General features: G+C 39.3%; 1 protein-coding gene across 6 annotated transcripts in view; it reads left to right on the forward strand.

Annotated features, from left to right (window-relative positions):
• TULP3 (TUB like protein 3) overlaps positions 1 to 16,272 on the forward strand; it is a 64,147-nt gene that overhangs the window by 29,511 nt on the left and 18,364 nt on the right. For 2 of the 6 annotated variants that reach the window (XM_042991572.1, XM_042991568.1), the window contains exons 2-4: positions 4,580 to 4,631; positions 13,582 to 13,741; positions 14,404 to 14,580. In XM_042991572.1, the coding sequence (XP_042847506.1) occupies positions 4,580 to 4,631; positions 13,582 to 13,741; positions 14,404 to 14,580 (389 nt within the window). Of the gene's footprint in view, positions 1 to 4,303; positions 4,438 to 4,579; positions 4,632 to 13,581; positions 13,742 to 14,403; positions 14,581 to 16,272 lie in introns of those variants that run through there. The other 4 variants (XM_042991570.1, XM_042991571.1, XM_042991569.1 and 1 more) reach the window with 4 other exon arrangements.

Here is a 16,272-nt window from a genome sequence, read left to right on the forward strand (position 1 = left end):
CATTTGCCTATTCTGGACATTTCATAAAAACAGCATTATATAATATGTGGGCTTTTGTTGATTGGCTTCTTTCATGTAGCACAATGCTTTCAAGCTCTTCTACTTATGGCAGAATAAATCCCATTGTATAGATAAATCAGATTTTGTTTACCTATTTATTAGTTGATGGACCCTTGAGATGTTTCTACTTTTGGGCCCTTGTGAATAATGCTGCTATAAAAAATTGTATGCAAACAGCCATGTAAATATACTTAACACTGCTGAACTGTCCACTTAAAAATGGCTAAGATATTACATTTTATGATACATGTTTTTACCACAATAAAAAATTTATGGAATGTCCATATTTTAGAATACTAGCCATTTAATATTATATTTCAAAAACCTATATAACATAAAAGATGCTTATGATATAATCTTGAGTTAAAATGATATAAAAATCATAAATTTTATTTCAAATATATGAAAATTACTAGAAATATTTGTAAAGATATTTTCTTGTTAGCAGGGATTATTATCTCATGATGGTAGGATTATGAAGAGACTATTTCTTTATAAATTTTTACAAAATCTATAAGATGAATATGCTTTATTTTTAAAACCAATGAAGAAAAAGACTAGAAAGAAAAAAATCATACAAAAAGAGTTTGTCACCAGCAATCTTCTTGTAACACATATATTATCTCAAAAATCCTTTCAATTAAAGAAATAATAGGGTGAATAGGTGAAGGGCATTAAGGGGCATTAAGCTTCCAGTTATAAAATAAGTCATGAGGATGAAAAGTATGGCACAGGGAATATAGTGAATAATATTGTAATCATGTTTCAAGGTGACAGATATAGTGACTACACTTACTGTGGTGAGCATTGTGTGTGTGTGTGCGTGTGTGTGTGTGTATGTGTGTGTGTGTATAACGCACATATATATAATGGAGAGTAGTTCAAGAGAATGGCGTTCTGTGGGTATTATTCTATGCTGCACTTCAATGTTGGATCTATGTTGTTTTTATAAGATGTATATTTAGGGTTTTTCCTGTTTGTATCCAGTAAATAGGAAATTTTCCATGAGAAAAATGGGAGAAAATATAGTACGTAATTCCATTTCTTTTACACTGTAGGAATTCTTCTTGTTTTATGTTGATTTATGAACCAGGCTTGGTTAGACCTGCCATTAAACAACTTTGTTTTAAAGGAAGGAGAGAGTATTGAAGGAAAAAATGCAAATTTAGTAAGATCATCTTCCAGTTTAGACCAGAAATTCTAGTTCAGATTAATATAAGTATATAAAATATGTTATTTCTGGTAAATTACAATTTAAAACTAGAGCTCAAAGGAAGCATAGCTCTTGATGTATAGGAGGTATCTAAATGTTATAATTATATAGCATATTTTTAGTGCTTCTTTTGTTAAGGTCAAAACAAAACCTGTTCAGCTTGCTCAGGCTTGATGAAAGGAATTACATGGTGTCGAGATTGGCATTGAAGATACAGCTGGTTTCCTCACTCTTAGCGTCTTTAACAGAAGTGTTTGAGAACTTTAGATGTGTGTGAGAATTTAGCATGATTGAGATTTTAGCTGTGTGTGTGTGTGTGTGTGTGTGTGTGTGTGTGTGTGTGTGTGTGTAGAGGTGGGGTTGGGGGTGGGATAGGATGATTTATTTTCTATGCCAGGGGGTTTTGCAATTCTAGTTTAGTGTTGAAGGCAAAGTGAGTTAGAGGAGAAGCAGGATTCATAGCAGTAGCTGTTGAAAATACCAGCACGTAACAGTGCATTTTTTTTTTTACCAGGTTACCTGTTCCTGTGTATTCATACTTTTTCCCTATATATCCTAATATTCTTAATTTTTTGTCTTAGTTGCTTTATAGAGTTTTTCAAATTTATACTAATATCCACTAAATACTAATAATATTCTAGTACTGTACTCATAAAGCTAGGATTTAAAAATATGTGAATGAATATTAAAAATATTAAGGAAAACAGGAACATGTCTAGGAGAACTGTTAGGGACCTACAAAGTCAAGGCCTGAATACATCATATCTGACATTTTTGTTTGTTTGCTTGTCCCTCCCTCTTTTGAACTGGGATAAAGGAGATGATTTATTTTAAATACCCAACAGGTTTTTAAGCATATAGTTTAGAAGGAAATTAATAGAGGGAAACTGTCAGAGAACCAGGATGTCATCTATATCTAAGGGGTTATGAAATATGCTTACAGGTTCAGGCTGTAAGCTTGGGTGGCTCAGTCGATTAAGTGTCCGGCTTCAGCTCAGGTCGTGATCTCACTGTTGGGCTCGAGCCCTGTGTCAGCGCAGAGCCTGCTTGAGATCCTCTGTCTCCTTCTGTCTCTGCCCCTTCCCTGCTCACGCATGTGCTCTCTCTCTTTCTCTCTCAAAAATAAACATTAAAAAAAAATCTGCTTACAGGTTAGTAGGCAGGAGGAGTCTTGGAGATAGTACACAAATTCCAAGTTGTTATGCATTTTTAAAATGCATAAAACTGGGGTGCCTGGGTGGCTCAGTTGGTTAAGCGGCTGACTTCGGCCCAGGTCACGATCTCGCGGTCCGTGAGTTCGAGCCCCGCCTCGGGCTCTGTGCTGACAGCTCAGAGCCTGGAGCCTGTTTCAGATTCTGTGTCTCCCTCTCTCTGACCCTCCCCCGTTCATGCTTTGTCTCTCTCTGTCTCAAAAATAAACGTTAAAAAAAAAAATTAAAAAAAAAAATAAATAAATAAAATGCATAAAACCTTCTAAAATGTGTGAAGGTAGTGGTAAACCACTAAGCTGTGGGTAGATGCTTTGGTATTTTTACCTCAAATGCAGGAAAAGCCATGCTTCCCTTGGTAACCATGGAATTTATCTTCTCAAATAGATTCTGATAGTAAGCTCCAGAAAAAAATTATAATTAAATAATAATTACTATTATTATAAATAATAATAACTGAGAACCATTTCTGCCTTGTTTCATTCTCTACTGTTTCCAAGAATTCTGAGTCACAAAATAAAATCTTAAGTTAGAAAATTTTCAAAAATAGAAATGGCTTCAGAGAGAGTTTTTTTAAAAGTTCAAAAGCATTTGGTTTATCAGTTGAAAACAGTCATTGGATTCCATTTTTGTTGTTTTCTTCCATCAAACAAATCTGTCTCCTAGTGGTGTTAAGTCTTGTCTGTTCAACTGTACTTATAGTCCCCTTCCATGACTGGCATCATATTTTATTAATGGCGAACTTGCAAAGTAAGTTAAATGACTTGCCTAAATCTTTTTATGTTTATTTTTATTTTTGAGTAAGAAAGAGTGCAAGCTGGGAAGGGGTGGCGGGAGGGGGGGGGGTTGTGGACAGAGGATCCGAAGTGGGCTCTGCTCTACTAGCAGTGAGCCTGGTGGAGCCCAATGCAGGGCTCGATGTGGGGCTCGAACTTACGAACCATGAGATCATGACCTGAGCCAAAGTCGGTCACTCAACCAGCTGAGCCACCCAGGTGCCCAACTTGCCTAGATCTTAAGGAAATCAGTAGGCTATAGTCAGATGCTATACACAGTTGTTGGGGTGGGGGAAAATTCCCCCTACTAATCTTGGTTCTTTGGGCTGGTCTAACAATTAAAATGACACAAAATAGATTAATGGGAAGAAAAATTAATTTTGTACATGTGGAGGTCTCATAGATATGGAACCTAAGAAATGACCAAAGCAGGCAGTTTATATACCTTTTAGAGAAAGAAACAATAAATTTGTGAAGAAATGACAAGACAAAGAACCTTAGTCTTGGCTACTAATTAGTGAAGAACTTAAGCAGAGTTTGTGTACATTGACTTCTAGGCCTTGAATTCTCTATCTCTGGTGATAAATGTTTTTTTACCTCCTGGTACAGGAAGAGTACCTTTCACATGGGAAATTGACTTCCTGCTTCTGGGGGACAGAAAGGAGGGTCAGAATGTGCTTGCATTGACTGTTTCTCAAGTAAACTTTAATTCAGAATTATCAGTGTGCTACTTTGACGTATTTGGGGGCAGCCTGCCACAATCCCCATTTAGTCTAATTCTCTATTTCCTAGAACTAGCTCCAAAAAAGAAGAAAAATATATTGGATTTTTAGGTGGAATTTAGACTCTGGAAAGAGACCTGGATTAGAGTCTGTTTCTGCTGTTTAACCTTATGCATAGCCCTCTAAGTCTGTTTCTCCATGTTCAAAGTGTGAAGAATAATAGTGCCTAATTTGTAGGATTGTTTTGAGGAATAAATAAAATAATGCATGTCAGATACTTAGCACTGTGTCTGGGCTATAGGTAGTACCCAACATACGGTTTAAAAAAAAAATTCCTGCATGCATGTGACTCTATGTTCTACATCTTTTTTTTTTTTTCTTTTTACTCTTTGGGTACTTCAGTCTCCTGAGGTTTTCCATAGAATAAGTGTGGCAAGTCTTCCTGAAGCCAGTGTCAGGTAACATCTAGAAACTTTCCCTAAGGCAGAATCATTTGGCTGAAAATAACCCAGGGGAGTAGATACATGGAGAATACGAAATTGACATGTTTTTAACAGAATTTTCTCTTTACATGCTTTTTTTTTTTTCCTTTTTAAATAGTGCCTTTGAAGATGAGACAATGAAGCTTCGACAGCTGAAACTAGATAATCAGGTGAGCAAATCAGGAGTCTCCCTCCTGTTTTGAAATAAGTGAACAGCTATACTGACCATGATGATGATGCATCTGCTGATGCAGAGTCTTGAACTCTGAAGTCTTGGCAGGGTCATGGAAAGAAGACAGGAAAGGGAAAGGTTCTGATGTTGTAACTAAGCAGTGCTGAACCAAGGCCCTGGGCTCTGGCAAGACCCAACTGCCTTCAGGAGCACAGCGATAAAACTGGCCTTGGATTTATAGTCACTGGAAATTCCTTGGCACCTTTCCTAAGAGTTAGAAGAATGTTAACATTGTATTTCTGTATAGTAATTTGGTCCTGCTGCCTTAAATATGTCTCTACATTGTACTTTCATTGAACTACAAGAATGAACTACAATTTCATGGAATTTTATTCAATTTCATTGAACTGCAATGTTTTTCTCATTCTCAAATACAGACCTGAGCGTGCTGCTGTGCCTGCTTAAAACCCCGATTGCTTACAGCACAGTTTTCTTCACAGCACTGGTCCCAGTGTTCAGTTACACATTCATTCTTTTCTTCAGTGATTTGATTTATGTTTGTTTCCTCCACTAGGCTAAGCTCCATGAGAATAGGAGTCAGTCTGTTTATGATGACCAGAATTCCCAGCATAGGGCTGGGCACATAATAATCCTTCGTTAAATATTTGAAGGAAGGAAGGAATAAATGGACACTTGTGTGTCGTTATATGCTATGATCATCATTGTTAGTCAGCTTAGAACCTATGCCCAACATATTTTGCTTTCATTTGAGCATGTTTTCTAATTTAGGACATTCTATAGCTCTAGTCTTCCCATGTAGTGTCTAGACTCTAGGTGACTAAACATACCTCTAAAGTATTGCCTTATTTATGTTAATGTTGGAATTAATAATGGGACTTCTAGTGTAATAAGTTGCTTTAAAGGTGGACTCATTAAAAACTGGGGAAGAGGTCTCTTTGGGGCATGTGGGGATGTGCAGGCCTACTCTCCATAGGGCAAGGCCCCTGTGGGTTGGAACGCCACACTGGCCCCAGGAACAGCACTGGTGCTTGTGCTCATGTGTGGCCACCCCTGAATGGCACCTTTTGAGTCTTTCATGGTGATGGCAGAAACTGTCATCACATTCCACTGACACTCAAGTCACCAAATGTTGGGGTCTAGTTTCCTCACGTGCAGCTGGAGGGGAAATGTTGCCCAGTGGTCTTCAGAGACCCCGTGTATGCAAGCCTGTGCCACCATAGGAGACATTTGGCTTCTAGGTGGCCGTGGTGGCCTCCATCATCAGCTGTGCCATCATCCTGCTCAGGCCCTAGCCCTCCTCACATGCTGCATCGTGAAGTATGCAGAGAGGAGCAGCCACGATGCTTGGACAGGGTGGCCCGGCTGTGGCTCCACCCATCTAGTTCTGTCACCTTCAAGGTCTAAATAGCAACAGAGGCCTGTCTGGAGCCACCTGGCTAGGCACAGGACAACCACAGCTTCTCCACCCCTGGCAAGGGCCCCAGAGGGCTGGCTGGCAGGGGCAAGTACCACTGGGCCTAGCGCTCTGGGCCCCAGCTGCCCTGGGCTCTCCCTGCACCCAGGTGAACACACGACAGAGCTTGCCTGTCCCTGGGCCATTGTGGGAGTGCTTGTGCAGCCTGGTGTTCAGAGCCCACCCTCCACGTGGGGAGGGCCAAGTGAACCCCAACAGCCTGGCACCTGTATCTTGGCATGTGTCGGTGAAATCCACTTTGGGGCTTAGGGATCCCCAGGGCACGTGGGCTTGGAAGGCTGGGGACCCCAACATGAGTGACCTGTCCTGGGGGAGCCTGGCTGTAGCACTTTTTATAAGTAGGCTTCCTTGTAACCACTGCTGAGGTTAATATACCAGCTGTATCCTCCCTCCAACCTGCTTCCTTTAAAGAGACGCAGGGACATCTTAAGCAAGTCTAGTTTTGCACAGCCAAGCAGGAAAATGGCAAAAAAACTTCTCAGCAATTACAGGTGGTTGTCTCAGCATTTTCCTCTGCGAGGCATGCTGCCTCTAAACAGAGACCCATCTAGTGTTGTGCACACATCTGTAAAGTTGCCGGGTAAAGGGTGTGAAATAAACAATCCTTTTGAATACTGGGAAAACATAAACTAAAACTAGGAAGGAAACTAATCTAACTGGGATCATGGGGAAAATTCTGATTATATATATATATTTCTACTTATACTTACCTCCCCACCACACACAAAAGAGATTGAAATACTTGAGATGGGCCCTTTATTTTCTATATTCCATTGCGTAGCAAACTATTTAGGGAGATGTGCCCATTAAATTGTAGATCTTTGTTTGATTTATTTTTATAAGGCTAACTGGTACATACTGTGCTAGCATCTAAAATCTATGGTCATCTATGAAATAACATAGTAGATGTAAGTTTTTGAATTTTGCAGTTTTTGAATTTTGTATAGAGATATATTTTCTTTTATTTTAAAAGTATGGATTCCAGTAATACAGAAAAGATATTTCATGAACAGTCTCTCCCTCTCTATATGACTTAGTTTTTACCAGAGGCTGTGACTAACTTCTAATGTATCTTTCCAGAGGTGGTCAATGAATATCAAGACATAAAATTTTGTAGGAGTATTTTAAAATTCAAAAAATGTCCAGGCCTGATGTACAAATGGTGTTAAATAGTGTGCGAGAATACCGTAAGGGGCCTGAAATGCTGCCTTGGGCATAAGAAGGAGGTTGCTCAGCAGGGGGCAAGGGAATTTCCACAAATGCAAACTGAGTGTTCAAATGGCCTGTAACAAAGGCAGCACTACAGAATGAATAAAACATAGGGCTGGGAATCAGAAGCCTTTGGTTCTAGTTTTTAGTCTGCCATTAATTAGCTATGTGATCTTAGAGAAGATTCTTTTTAATACTTTTTTAGTGTTTATTTTTGAGAGAGAGAGCATGAGTAGGGGAGGGGCAGAAAGAGGGAGACACAGAATCTGAAGCAGGCTCCAGGCTCTGAGCCGTCAGCACAGAGCCTGACACGGGGCTCAAACTCACAAACTGTGAGATCATGACCTGAGCTGAAGTCGGACCCTTAACCGACTGAGCCACCCAGGTGCTCCTGATTTTAGGTAAGATTCTTAAACTCTGGGGCCCACTATTTCATCTGTAGAGTGGGGTCAGACTGGATAACAGAATGTTAGATAGGATCTTAGAGTAAGTTAGAGCTGAGATGGAAGTATATTGAGGAAGGCTAGGTTGCTGCTTGGTCTGGGCCTCACAGGCTGGTAGGATCTTGATGGAAGGCTCACAGTCCGGGGCCTGCCAACCTACCTGAGGTGTACCATGCACTCCCATCCATGACAGTGGCTTACTGTGGCAGTGATTATCAGTGGAGGTGGGAGAGCCTAGGGAACCTTATTCTCCCCACGCCTGCCTGAAGTATACAGTAGATTAACCTCTTAGGAGTCCTGCTTTGGGAATGTTCCCATGGTTGAGTCATTGGTCATGAATTTTGTAGGATGAGAGATAGTTTGATAAGAGCAGCCAGAGGTCATAAGTCTCATGAGAATTGGTTCATACTAGCCAATTTCATAAGTGATGAACCTAAGCCAGGGGATTAATTTATTAATTTCTAATGAACTATATACCAGAATCAGCTGGTCATCACATTCCTATCTGCGGGAGGTTTGCAATTATTAAAGTGGCCTGGTAAGTTTGGAATCAGAGCAAGTGGAGTCTGTAAAATGATATCTACAGTAAATATCATTGTGTGAAGGTATAATTAATTCATCTCTACTAAAGGGATACACCTGCCAACAGAATGAGATATGTGAGTATCTGGCCAGGCCACTCGCTGCCTTATATAGTACAAGAGACACAAGGTAACTCTTGCTCTAAGTTTTATCCTACCTTATTTCCACACTGACCATTTCCCTTCTCTTAACTCATTCTTTCATCATCCATGTTTCAGCAGTACTGAGCAGGTTTGCTTCTTTCATATCTGTCTTTTTTCCCTGATAGTATAATCTTAGTATTTAATGTTTGAAAATCCTAGATTCACAGATAATTTACACATGGCTGTTTTTGTCCTATATAGGTTTTTGAACAGCTTTATTGAGGTGTAATTCACACACGGTAAATATACACCCAGTTAAAGTGTACACATGAAGGTTGCCTGGGTGGCTCAGTTGATCATCTGGCTCTTGATCTTGGCTCAGGTCATGAGCTCATGGTTTGTGGGTTCAAGCCCCATGTCGAGCTCTGTGCTGGTGGTATGGAGCTGCTTGGGTTCTCTTTCTCTCCTGCTCTCTCTGCCCTTCCCCCACTCACACACACCCTCTCTCTCTCAAAATAAATAAACTTTGAGAAAAAAGTGTACAAATGATTTTTAGACCTCATATAAAATGGAATCATATAATATGTAGTCATTTGTGTCTGGCCCCTTTACTTAGGAAAATGTTCATCCATGTTGTCACATGTATCACTGCTGCAGTCCTTTTTATTGTTGAATAACATTCCTAGTTGTGGATACTCCACATTTCATTTATCTATTCATCAGATGATGGACATTTGCATTATTTTCACTCTTGGGCTATTACAAATAATGCTGCTCTGAACCTGTGTCTAAGTTTCTGTACAGATATACTTTCATCTCTCTTGTCTGATATACCTCAGGTAATAGGAGTGAGAGAATTCCTGGGTCATATGGTAACTCTGCTTAACATGTTAAGGAACTGCCAGACTGTCTTCAAAAGTCACTGAACCATTTTACACATTCTCACCAGCAATGTCTGGGGCCTCCAGCATCTCCACATCCTTGTCAGCACTTATTATTTTCTGTCTTTGATTACAGCCATTTGAGTTGCATTTCCCTAATGACTAATGATGTTGAGCATTAAAATGTACTTAGTGGCTCTTTGTATGTCCTCTTTGGAGACATGGAGAAATGGAGAAAACCCATTTTTAAATTGGGTTATTGTCTTTTTGTTGTTATATTATAAGAGTTCTTTATATAGTCTAGATCCAAGTTTTTTATCAGAAGTATCATTTGTGAATACTTTCTGCAATTTTTACTTTCTTAATGGTATTGGTTTCAGCATAAAGTTTTCATTTATTTTTTCTCCTGTGTCTTGCGCTTTTGGTGTCATATCTAAGAAACCATTGCTTACCCAAGATTACCAAGATTTGCTCCTATGTTTTCTTCTAAGAGTCTTACACTTCCTATGATTTGCTTTGAGATAATTTTTATATATGGTGTAAGATGAGAGTCCAACTTTATTCTTTTGCATGTGGATATCCAGTTGTCCCAGTACGATTTATTGAAAAGGTATTCTTTCTCATTGAGTATATTTTGTTTTTATTTTTACTTGTTTCTCTAGGGTACTCACTTTTTTTTTCAGGGTATGTGAACTCCTTAGCTGGCTACAGATTGTAAAGATTTTTAGATTCTTCCAGGGATGTTACTCAGCCACGGATGCACATTAGGTGGAGAACATTTATGCCATCTGGTGGACAAGGGATTGAAGTACAACATAGTCCCTTTTGCTCAGGTTGCTCATCTGTTTGTTCCTATCATTATAACAGAGGTGGTCATTCGCACACTGAATTGGTATTTTAAGAAGTATGATTTAGGGATTCCTGGGTGGCTCAGTTGGTTGAGCACCTGACTCTTGATTTTGGCTCAGGTCATGATACCAGGGTCGTGGGATTTAGTTCTGCATTGGGCTCTGTGCTGAGCATGGAGCCTTCTTAGGATTCTTTCACTCTCCCCCTTAGCCCTACTCACTCACTCTCTCTCTCTCTTTAAAATAAAAAAGGGAAAGAAGTGTGATTTAAAAATTTTAGTCTCGTCTTCTTTTGATCTGACTTTGCGTGCTAGGGAGATTAGTTATGTTTAGCCAAACTGTTAGATTGCAGGCAACCATTCTGATATTGCTGGTTGCCCCTTGTGGTCAGCCAGTCTGTTCCAGAAGTGTCATACTGTAACCAGCCCATCACTTCTAGGGAGTCTTTCTGTAAAATTGAGCATCAGTGAAGTCAGACTCTCACTAATTTGAGGCTTGCCTGAGCTTTATTATTTTATTGCATGAAGCCATTTGATGGAATCCCCCCTCCATCTAATCTCCTTTATTTCCTCATTTATTTTGGAATTACCATCCAATATTTTGCTCCCGGGGAGTGATAATAGGACACACCACTGCATTCTGGAAAAGATGGATTCTTTGAGTTATTCTTCAGTTTCCAAGGGAATTGGGAAATTTAAAGGTTTGGCTTATGTGACACTGAAGGTCCTGAAAGCAACGTATTTTAATTGCATATAGGGTATCAATCAGTCACCTGTGGCCCTCTTCCTGACTACCCATCCTTCTTTTAATATTGTAAAGAATCCTTTGTTTATGCAGCTTCATTTACAGCTTTTTAGGGAAGGTAAAACAAATGAAATGTGAGTTGACATTGTTGCATTGAAGCTCAATTAACACCTACTATCTCCCTCCTCCAAACTGTGTGAGGATGATTAGAATGCTAAATCAGGAGACACTTTTCACCAAAATAGCAATTTGCCCGCCAATATTTTATGATTTTTTTCTCGTTTAAAAATTTGGACAATAGCAGGTTATATTCAGTGCTATAACGTAGTAGTAGTGGTGGCTACTACAATCTACAGTTGGTGTCTTTCCCTCAAGTTGCTGATCTAAATAAGTGTGACTTGTGTTGAAGTTGATAGAGAAAGGCTTCACCAGATACACTGGTAGGATCACTGTGGCCAGGAGTCTGGTCTGCCCTTTACAGGTCTAAAAACTGGGTTTTGTCAGTGAACCTAAATATAACCAGGTCCTTTGGCACAAACTCACACTGGTCAAACTCGCGACAGTCAGGTATGAAACCAGATACCAATTTATTAATATACAATGGGAACCCCAGCTCTTCCAGTGTACATTCATCTCTGCTGCTCATGCTTCCCTGCTCTGGGAACATGATACCTAAGAAATTAATTGAAAATTAGAATGCTGGTTGGTAAGAAGGGAATTTGAGGAAATGAAATTAGTAGTCCCAAGGGACATTTCACCAAGGCCGTGAAGAAGCCCTTATATGGTTTCCTGTCCACAAACAGACTAAGGTCTCCCAGGAAATTGGATACTCTTGTCTACCAGATTCAACATTTCTCTGTCTTGGGACAGGTTGGATAACCTCTATCAAATTCTTGGTCTTTGGCTGCTCTTTTCTGGACCACCAGCAGAATACCCCTTTTCTGTAGAGCATTTTTTCTTTACATATGTTAACAGAATGGATTGGCTGTGGCTTGCATCTTTGCTTCATCAATTGTTGCCAGTTATGAGACTATATGAGACTAGATAACTGTGGCCACATAGATGCGGCAGTTTCTCATGTCTACTATGTTTCATGTCCCATCTCTTCAGCCGGCTTACTTCCGATCCACTACGTAAGACTTCTCAGTTGCTAGAAGCAGCTCATTAGGGCCTCTTATGTATTTAGTGTTCCTTTTACATTAAGGTCCATCTATTCATATCAATTCATGAGTCTCAAAATAATCTGAGAAACTTCAGTTATTCCTTCCCAGCTTGCTCTAACCTTTATTCATTCTTGATGGAATAGTCCATTTTGGCACATTATCTTCGCTCCCTAGTCTTTTTTCTTATTCACGGGGTTGGGTAAAGAGTAGTTCTGTTTCTTCTGTGTCCTCTGAATTTATCTACAAGCTTTCATCAGCCCAGTTGAGGAAAAACATACATCCTTTTCTACTGATTGTCTCACCCCGTGGAGTAACTCTTCTTCTCGTGGCAATTTTTAAAAGCAGTATCAGTGAAAAAAAGTAAATAGACAGCTTTCTGCCTAAGAAACAATAAAGTAGGTTATAATATCTTTGCTTTAAAATCATGGTTTAGTTTTTTTAGCTTGGGGCTTAGCACTTTCCTATTCTGAGATATCCCAGATCCATAATAATTTCCAGGTATTATAATCTCTTATTTGTCAAAGCTTAAAAATAATATATGTGCTAGTATCTTCCTTTTCATCATGTTGGGTTTTTTTCTCAGAGTCTCTCATACTTTTTTCCTGACTTTCCTTGCTACCATATTCTCTATCACTTTTGTCCATAAAATTGATTGCTTCTATTTAGAATGTCCTGACTGAAAGTTTTCTTCCCTCTCTTTATCCTTGGTTCTGATTTGTTTTATTTCTAATTATGTAAAAATGAGCAAGAAAGGAAAAGCCACTGCTCCGTAGTTGACTAAAATATGGAAATAATTTGAAGTTTAGAGGATACGAAGTTTTATGTTTTTTCAATTATAAAAGTTAGAAAATTTAGAAAATACAAAAACTAGAAAAAGGAAAAAAAATCCGTAATCTACCACCCAAAGAAATCACCATTACTATGTTTCTTTATCTTTTCTCCTATGCACGTTTATGTATTTTAAACTTGTGATTGTGCTTTGATAATAATATGATAATTACTATAAATATTTTATATTTATTTATTTTTGAGAAACAGAGTGAGACAAAGCATGAGCGGGGGAGGGGCAGAGAGAGAAGGAGACACAGAATCTGAAGTAGGCTCTGGGCTCTGAGCAAGTGGTCAGCACAGAGCCTGATGCGGGGCTCGAACCCACAAACTGTGAGATCATGACCTGAGCCGAAGTCAGATGCTCAACCAACTGTCACCCAGGTGCCCCATAATTACTATAAATATTTTAAATAGACTTGGATCACTGCCTCAGCTTGGGTAGAAATGCATTTGTATCATTTTAAATAGATCTTTAAAGGTGTTTGGTAAATATATAGTAAACAAAATGAGTTAATCATTGTCATTCTCTGTGCCTCAGTGTTGCCATGTCTTAAGCAGGAGAAATTAATTCACAAGAGGTTTGTGAGGATTAGTGAAAAACTGTAAATGTTCGAAGCAGCTAGGTCCTGTCATAACTCTTCTGGCTATAATATCACAATTTTTTCCTAGAGAGCGCTGCTGGAGAAGAAGCAGAGAAAAAAGCGCCTTGAGCCACTCATGGTACAGCCAAATCCAGAAGCAAGGCTACGTCGATCAAAGCCAAGAGGTAGCGAGGAGCAAACTCCTTTGGTGGAACCTCATACCCCACAGAATGATGTCATCCTACATGGTGTGTGTTTAGACAGCACCTCTTCCCACTAGGGTATAGTTTTCACAAACCTAGGAGAAGGCAGGAGGATTTTCAGATGGACCAGAGGGACAATTATTAGCATCGTTACTAGGTACCTTCATAAATCTTTTAATTACATTCTGGATCTTTGAGTTAAAATAAAAGCCATAGATTAATCAGTGGAAGATACGTTGAAGTTCGTGTCCACCCTAGAACTATTGCTTTCATTGCCAAATGAATTAGTCCAGAATGGCCTATTTGAGGAAGGGATTGTCTTGATTGTTGCATCATGACAGAGTTAACCATGAAGCCAGGAGTAGTAGAGACCATCCATTCTTCCAATAGATAGGACTCAACGGACCATGTGAGATGGTGAGCTATTGACTTGGACAGGATCTGAACTTTGGAGGACCTACTTTGTTTTCATGGTCTCATTCTTTAGTTTCTAGAGCATACAACCAAGTACATTTTATTTAGTGACAGTCACAATGTTAATAACTTGAACACCAGTCCTGAGTTACTTTATTAACAAATATCTGTGTGAATGTTAAGGAAGGAGAAGCAAAATGGTTTGGTGGTTCTTAATTCAATCACATACACCAAAACCACCAGCTGAATAATGGATAATATTTTCCTCTTTTTTCCTTTCTTTTGGACCATAGGCATTGATGGTCCAGCTGCCTTTTTGAAGCCAGATGCTCAAGATTTGGAAACCAAACTTCATGTTCTTTCAGTAGGCTCTTCTGCTACAGAAGAGGATACCGAAGGAAGTGTTGATGGGGAAAGCACTGTGGATACTGCGCCCAAGCCAGATCTCCAGGAGATTCTCCAAAAACATGGTGAGGATTGGTAATGATTGTAAGGCAGTCAATCACCTTAGCCACGTATAACTTTTCCTTTCCTTTTTTTCATTGTTGGTTAACAATCTACATGATTCAAAACTGCTTGGGGGGTGAATGGGTGGCTCAGTTGGTTAAGTGTCTGACTCTTGATTTCAGCTCAGGTCATGATCCCAGGGCCATGGGATCAAGCCCCACGTTGGGCTCTGTGCTGATGGTCATCAGCCTGCTTGGGATCCTCTCTGCCCCTCCCCTGCTTATGCTCGCTCGCTCTCTCTCTCAAAATAAATAAATAAACATTTTTTTAAAAAACAAAAAAACAAAATTGCTTGGAATGTGGCTTCTGGCTTTACAGAGGTAGTATCTGAGAACTGACCATTGTCAACCATAGTATTTATCCTGTTGCTTGAGAAAAATAAAATAATTAAATATATATTAGAAGCATTAGCTACTATATGTGACTATTTTTTTTTGATATTTTATTTTTAAGATTTTATTTACTTTTAGAGTAGCAACAAAAATTTATTAAAAAAAATTTTTTTTCATATATAATTTATTGTCAAATTGGTTTCCATGCAACACCCAGTGTTGGTTTCCATACAACACCCAACAGGTCCCCTCCTCAATGCCCATCACCCACTTTCCCCTCTCCCCCACCCCTCATTAAGCCTCAGTTTGTTCTCAGGATTTAAGAGTCTCTTATGGATTGCCTCCTTCCCTCTCTGTAACTATTTTTTCTCCCCTCCCCTCCCCCCTCCCCCATGGTCTTCTGTTAAGTTTCTCAGGATCCACATAAGAGTGAAAACATATGTTAAATCTTTCTCTGCCTGACTTATTTCACTTAGCATAATACTCTCCAGTTCCATCCACATTGCTACAAATGGCCAGATTTCATTCTTTCTCATTGCCAAGTAGTATTCCATTGTATATATAAACCACATCTTCTTTATCCATTCATCAGTTGATGGACATTTAGGCTCTTTCCATAATTTGGCTATTGTTGAAAGTGCTGCTATAAACATTGGGGTACAAGTGCCCCTATGCATCAGCACTCTTGTATCCCTTGGGTAAATTCCTAGCAGTGCTATTGCCGAGTCATAGGGTAGATCTATTTTTAATTTTTTGAGGAACCTCCACATTGTTTTCCAGAGTGGCTGCACCAGTTTCTATTCCCACCAATAGTACAAGAGGGTTCCCATTTCTCCACATCCTCTTCAGCATCTATAGTCTCCTGATTTGTTCATTTTAACCACTCTGACGGGTGTGAGGTGGTATCTCATTATGGTTTTGATTTGTATTTCCCTGATGAGTAGTGACGTTGAGCATCTTTTCATGAGCCCGTTGGCCATCTGGATGTCTTCTTTAGAAAAGTGTCTATTCATGTCTTCTGCCCATTTCTTCACTGGATTGTTTTTTGGGTGTGGAGTTTGGTGAGTTTTTTATAGATTTTGGATAATAACCCTTTATCTGTTATGTCATTTGCAAATATCTTTTCCCATTCCATCAGTTGCCTTTTATTTTTGTTGATTGTTTCCTTTGCAGTGCAGAAGCTTTTTGTCTTGATAAGATCCCAATAGTTCATTTTTGCTTTTAATTCCCTTGCCTTTGGAGATGTGTCAAGTAAGAAATAGATGTGGCTGAGGTCACAGAGGTTTTTTCCTGCTTTCTCCTTTAGGGTTTTGATGGTTTCCT

This window comes from Panthera tigris, chromosome B4 (assembly GCF_018350195.1).
Source record: "Panthera tigris isolate Pti1 chromosome B4, P.tigris_Pti1_mat1.1, whole genome shotgun sequence".
Lineage (NCBI taxonomy): Eukaryota > Metazoa > Chordata > Mammalia > Carnivora > Felidae > Panthera > Panthera tigris.